The sequence below is a fragment of the Lipotes vexillifer genome, unplaced genomic scaffold (genome assembly GCF_000442215.2).
Source record: "Lipotes vexillifer unplaced genomic scaffold, Lipotes_vexillifer_v1.1 scaffold848, whole genome shotgun sequence".
Lineage (NCBI taxonomy): Eukaryota > Metazoa > Chordata > Mammalia > Artiodactyla > Lipotidae > Lipotes > Lipotes vexillifer.
In genome coordinates this window covers 1013770-1020024 of record NW_006790234.1, presented here as the reverse complement: position 1 = coordinate 1020024, position 6255 = coordinate 1013770, and the positions used below count along the sequence as shown (strand labels likewise).

The window sequence follows — 6255 nt, the reverse complement described above, 5'->3', positions numbered from 1 at the left end:
GGCCGTCCTGCTGAGGACAGACCAGTTCCGGGACACATGACCATGCGCTGAGAACAGCTTGAAGGAGAAGCTGAACTGCCCTCAGAGACGAGATAACAAACCTGAACATAAATCCTGCCATGAAACGAGTTGGTGCATTCAGAGGAGGATGAACCCAGTTAGGTTCTTCACTACAGGGCTGGAGACCCCCATGCAGCTGTGTCTTGCAGACCCCCTCCCAGCACGCAGGCCATGCACACGGTGAGCTGGCACCAGATCCTCCCCAGGTTCAAGAATCCTGTAGTTACCGCCGCTCAGCACAAGGGGCGCTGCAAGCCTCGTTAGCTCAGGGCGCGTTCAGCATTTTCAATTATCCACTCAATAGCAGCCCACCCCTGGAGCAACACAGAAAGATTTCAACGTGGTGTCAGAAGTCCTGCCTGTCTCACTGCAGACAGCAGGCTATGCAGGGGTCACATAAATGCACAGGGACATCCCTGCAGCTCTGCAGTAAACGCAGCCAAGACGTTCTGCAGACAGCTTCTCAGCCCCACAAAGGTGGTACCTGTTCTGCCTGAAATTCCCGCACCAGCTTGAGCTATGCTGAGTCTGCAACCTTCATGAGTGCCGTTACCTACTGAGGGCAGTGATGGGAGCGCGGCCCCTCAGCCTCCTCCGTAAGTCACCCCTAACTTCTAGGTCCTGAACCGCATGTGGGGCCACCCGCCTCTCCACCTCCATCTCCCCCTCCGGTTCCCCCTCTGGCTTCTCCTCCATCTTCAGGCCACTGGCTGCCCCGGCCTCCCCCAAACTTGTCTGGGATGCTGTCGGATGGCAACCACAATTGGGGCGGCCGTGATTCTCCACAGGCCTCCAAAACAGCAACCCCCAAATAAAGTGAAATAAAAGACCTTGATCTGGCCTCACTGAGTTTCCCCTGACTTTTCTCATAAAGGGCTGAGGTGACTCTGGTCTCACCCAGTGCTGCCTTCCTCCCAAAATATTCTTCAGCAAACACTCAGGCCTGCCCTAAGCCAGATCCCAGACACACAGAGTGAGTCGGTCAGGTTCTGTCCCCAGGGCTCACAGAGTGGACATGATGCATGCTGCTCTGGGCAGGGAGCCTCCCCAACTTTCTTGAATTGAGCTGAGCTACTGCTGACCTTCCTCAAATCTGGATTTTTCTAAAAATAGGACAGACTGGCTCCGTATTAGTGACTAGACCAATGAGCCTAAATGCAAGAATAAATGGCTCTTGGCCAAGCCGTGACCTGAGCGTGGTAGGAAGGGAAGGACAGCTTAGGTGCCATCCCACTGGTCCCAGAATGTAGAATCTCTTCTGACCAAAAAGAACAAGAGAGAGAAGGGGAGAGGGGAGAGTCGGGGTGGCGGCAGGAGGACGGCAAGGGGAGCTGGGCAAACAGCCAGGCCCTGCTCTGGCACCCAGCACTGCCTGGGATGTGCCCCCCAAACACCCAATCTCTTCCTGCCAACCCCGCTGGAGAGGCCAGGGCTGACAGCCTCCTGGTCCATCCCTCCCCCACTCCCTCCACAAGGCTCGCTTCCAAATCCCACCAGAGCAAGAGGCAAAGGGAAACCCCGCACACGGAGAAGCTCAGCCAGAGCCACTCAATGCCAATTAAATATGAAACTGCTGAAAATTCCGAGTGTCCTGCCTGCCCACGCCAATACCTGTCCTGGACGTGTGGGGTGTGTCTTGTTAACTGAGCCCAGATGGTTCGACTCCTGGAAGAGGTGGCTGCCTTGCTGGCCTGTGTTCCCCCAGGCCTGGAGCCCTCCCCACCTGCCCGCGGTCAGTAGGACCCCCGCTCATATGGATCCCGAACAGCTAGAGATGGTACCTTCTTTGCGTTGGACGATATCGTGTTGGCCATCAAACTTTCCAGATAGCTGCCGAGGCTGATCCCCTTCACGGTGATGACGGCTTCTTGGGTGAGCACGGTCCTGCAGGAGAGCGAGAAGTGAAGGGTCTGAGCAGCCGGGGGGTAGGGGGAGCCCCCACCCCGCCCCAGCCTTGGAGTTCAATGTCTGCTTACCTTCCTGGGTCCTCCGGGTGGGGTGTATACACCAGCCTCTCACTCACCGACACCCAGTTTGTGAGTGTGATCTTAAAACAGGAAACAATGGCTGTAGGTTCTATTTCTCTTGCATTTCTTCCCAGACCATCTGCCCCCACTCCTCCCATCCCCGAATCTGCACTTACTGGAGCCAGAGCAGAAGAAACGCCAAGGCCTGCCAAGGCCCAGGAGGCACAGCCAAAGTATGGCCCAGGGACACCGCGTCCTGGCCGCTCCTGGCGACAGTCACCGCCCTCCCTCCACACCCCACCCAAACCTGAGCCAGGCTCATTAGCTGTCATCATTGTATGTGCAATATTTTTATGCCAGACTCTGTATTTAATAAACCTCATTTTCTTTCATTAATCCTCAGGACAATACGGTGAGGTTTGCTCTTTTTTAGACAAGGAAAGTGAGGCTCAGAACAGGGTGATCACTGACACCCGCAGCCATACAGTGATTCCATGATAACCAGGACACAGGCATGCGGCTGTCCCGCCCAAAGCCCTTCCTTTCCACTAGACCTCCTACAACAGCAAGAACCGTCCCTCTTTACCGACAACTAAGCCTTCTTGAAGGAGGAACAGTAATTTTCCAAGTGAAGAAGAGAGAACAATATATAAACTGTCAGGAATGGCTGATGTGGACACACCCACCCGGCTCCCTGTGACTTTGCGGAAGGGCTGCCTGGGCCGAGGAACGGGGGCCCCGGGCAGAGGTCCAGGCGGTAAACCAAGGAGCCTCCACACACAGTGACACGACCCACAGGGTAAGGGGCCTGACATAAACCATACTCCTGGGCCACCTGTTTTCCCCAACATGCTCTTTGAATGTGCATTAGGCCAATATCAATGGTTCTTCATTGTGAGACGTGAGAGAGGAGGCCAGGAGAAAAGTGGCTGTTTCAGTGGCTGCGAAGAGCCGAGTGTGCTGTTGGCGGGCAGGATGGAGGCTGGGAGGGGCGGGGGGGCACTGGGGAGGCGCACGGGGGCCCCGGGGCTGCCAGTCTGTCCCCTGGCCTGCCCACTGGTTACAAAGGTGTGTTCACATCATTATGTGTGTTCTTCTGTACATTTTTATACTGGAATAAAAGACAAGTAAGATACTGCTAAATAAAGTCAGCCTTTCTATTAAAAATAAAACATCACTTAGACCAAAGGTGGGCTGGAAATAAAATTAAATGAAGACATTACGCACCATCGTGGCCATTGCTTACATTGGTGGAACAGAGCTCCATTTTCTTTCCCACTGGATCCACAACAGAATGTTCTCTGATGTATGTCAAAGTCCTACTCGTTCCCAAAATCTGAAAAACAAAGCAAAACCAGCAGAGTGACGTGTTAGAAACTCCACCTTATATCCTGGAACGCCAACCGCCATTTCCTATCTGCTACCCATCTCTTCAACCAGGGACGCAGGTGCGGCTGCAGCAGTACCTCTAGCTCCTCCAGGTGCCTCTGTCCAGCAGGTGGGATGGACACACAAAGCAGGGACATAGGGACCGGTGCTTAGACAGAGGAGAAAGCAGGGCAGGAACTGGGGTGCTGAGGTCAAGGTTGAGGACAAGGTCCGGCTGGTGAGTCAGCTGTGGACCGACCCTGACCCCCACTCCCTGGGCTCCGCTGTGTGGAGCCAACTCTGGGGTTCAGGCCACACCAAGCAGGACGATGAGGCTGGGGTGGGGGGACTGGGTGTGGGGAAGGGGTGGGGGACCGGGGGTCATGGGGGTCCTGTGGGCAGTGTCCCCACTGCAGGTGGGTCAGGGGATGTGTTGAACACTCAGGCGGACGATTAACTCAATTCACAGAGAAACAAACCATCTCTGGGGCTTCCCAGAAATCCCAAATGGGAAGGTTGTCATTCCCTGCATATGGGTGCCAGCTGGGCTGGCGGGTGTAGACAGCTGTGTGAGTGTAGCTGGGGGTCATGCGGGTGCTGCCAGGCTCCACTGGGGGCTCACCGCTCTCACGAGGCTGGGCAGCCCCCACTCGGTGCTGAGGAGGCGGTAGCTGTGAAGCCGGCCCCGGCTGTCCACAATGCGCTCCAGCACATCGACGCCCACGACACTGGGGTTCATGGGATTCGGGTACTTCCTCATGGCAGCCTTGATGACTGTGTCCCACGGGTGGCTGGAGGAAAACGCAACCAACAGCATGAGTGGGCAGTGCGTCCAAAGTCAGGTCAACCCTGTTCTTCAAGCTTCGTTCCAACAAATACACCTGAGGAGTTGGGCTCTGGACCCAGATCCTGGATCCCTGATCCCCCGGGCAACCAGGGGGCAGGTGGGGGGCACAGACCAGGCTCAGGCCTGGCCATCCCAGCTTGGCTAAGGGCCCCCTCCTTCCCCAGCCCTGCAGAGCCTAAAGAGGCAGAACCCTTTGGTCTGGGGCTTCTGGGCAAGAGACAATGTCCCTATTCCCTGCCTGTCACCACCTCCGTGCTGACAGGCACCGTGCTGCTCCGTGCTGACAGGCACCACCACCATGCTGCTCTGTGGGCTGCAAGGCCGGGGGGCCAGGGCTCATTCCTGCCTCCACCTGGTCGCAGTAACTGTGGGGGCCTTTTGCTGACCGCCCGCCTCACCCCTGCAGCCCACCACAGGCCAAAGCAGCACACCTGTCCAACACGGATCACCCACAGCTGCTGCCCACCTGAGTCCTGAAGCAACTACTTTGTTCCAACTTCTAAGCAGTATGTGACTTGAAATGGCTACATATGTATTCTGATTATCAAAAAATGTATTTGAAATTTTGAAAAATAACACAGGATGAGGAAAATAAAAATCTACAATTTCACTATCTGGAGACAAGTCTGTGCAGGCGTCCTGTAGACGCCACCCCTCCCCTCTGGCCCTGAGCCCTGGAGTGAGGGGTGGACACCGGTGCCCCTGTTTGTTTCCTGCCGTCAGAGACCACACAGCTGCCCCTGCTCCCCAGAGCTCTGTGCCTGTTGAGGCCGGCAGCCCTAAAGGCATCCAAGGGCTCAGAGTCCGGGGTACTCAGGGTGGACCTTCCCCAGGCGCTGCTGTCCTGGTTTTCCCTTCAGGATGCGCGCCCAGGTGCATCCCCACAGAGGTGAGTGCGTCTCAACAATACTGTTGTTTCCCCATACGTACCCACACAGGTTTGAGCGGCATGTACAGACACAGCCCAGACCCAAGACCTACAGACACGCATGCACGCACAGACGTCCACACGCTCAGAAATTAAAATGGGATCATGCTCCTTACATGCACTCTTTACTGCTTTTTATATGTAACAGACAAACATTTTCCTGTATCATGAGGCTATTTTCAGAAATATGACTCTAAGTAACTGCACAACAGGCCACCCTGTGGACAGTGGTGTAACCAGACCCCTCTGGCGGATTATTATGTCTTTAATCTAGTTTTTCTTTTATTTATATTACTTTCATCATCATTTAATCCTGGAGACCTTACATTTCTTTTTTTTTGGTATATTTTTTGAATTTTATTTTTTATTTTTTTATACAGCAGGTTCTTATTAGTTATCCACTTTATAGATATTAGTGTATATATGTTAATCCCAATTCATCACACCACCACCACCCCCTGCCACTTTCCCCCCTTGGTGTCCATACATTTGTTCTCTACATCCGTGTCTCTGTTTCTGCCCTGCAAACTGGTTCATCTGTACCATTTTTCTAGGTTCCACATATATGCATTAATATACGAGATTTGTTTTTCTCTTTCTGACTTACTTCATTCTGCATGACAGTCTGTAGATTCATCCACGTCCCTACAAATGATCCAATTTCGTTCCTTTTTATGGCTGAGTAATATTCCATTGTATATATGTACCACATCTTCTTTATCCATTCGTCTCTTGCTGGGCATTTAGGTTGCTTCCATGACCCGGCTGTTGTAAATAGTGCTGCAATGAACACTGGAGTGCATTTGTCTTTTTGAAATATGGTTTTCTCTGGCTATATACCCAGTAGTGGGATTGCTGGGTCATATGGTAATTCTATTTTTAGTTTTTGAAGGAACCTCCATACTGTTCTGCATAGTGGCTGTATCAATTTACATTCCCACCAACAGTGCAAGAGGGTTCCCTTTTCTCCACACCCTCTCCAGCATTAGTTGTTTGTAGATTTTCTGATGATGCCCATTCTAACTGGTGTGAGGTGAGATACCTCATTGTAGTTTTGATTTGCATTTCTCTAATAATTAGTGATG

At 53.1% G+C, this 6255-nt stretch overlaps 1 protein-coding gene across 1 annotated transcript; it reads right to left on the bottom strand.

Moving 5' to 3' along the window:
- Positions 1–320: 320 nt before the first annotated feature.
- On the bottom strand, positions 321–4179 carry PRELID3A (PRELI domain containing 3A). Its single transcript, XM_007463289.1, has 5 exons — positions 4018–4179; positions 3274–3363; positions 2037–2107; positions 1842–1944; positions 321–374 (listed from the first exon to the last, which is right to left on the bottom strand). The coding sequence occupies exons 1-5, from the start codon at positions 4153–4155 to the stop codon at positions 321–323; spliced, it is 456 nt and encodes a 151-aa protein (XP_007463351.1). The 5' UTR covers positions 4156–4179.
- Between the last annotated feature and the right edge of the window lie 2076 nt (positions 4180–6255).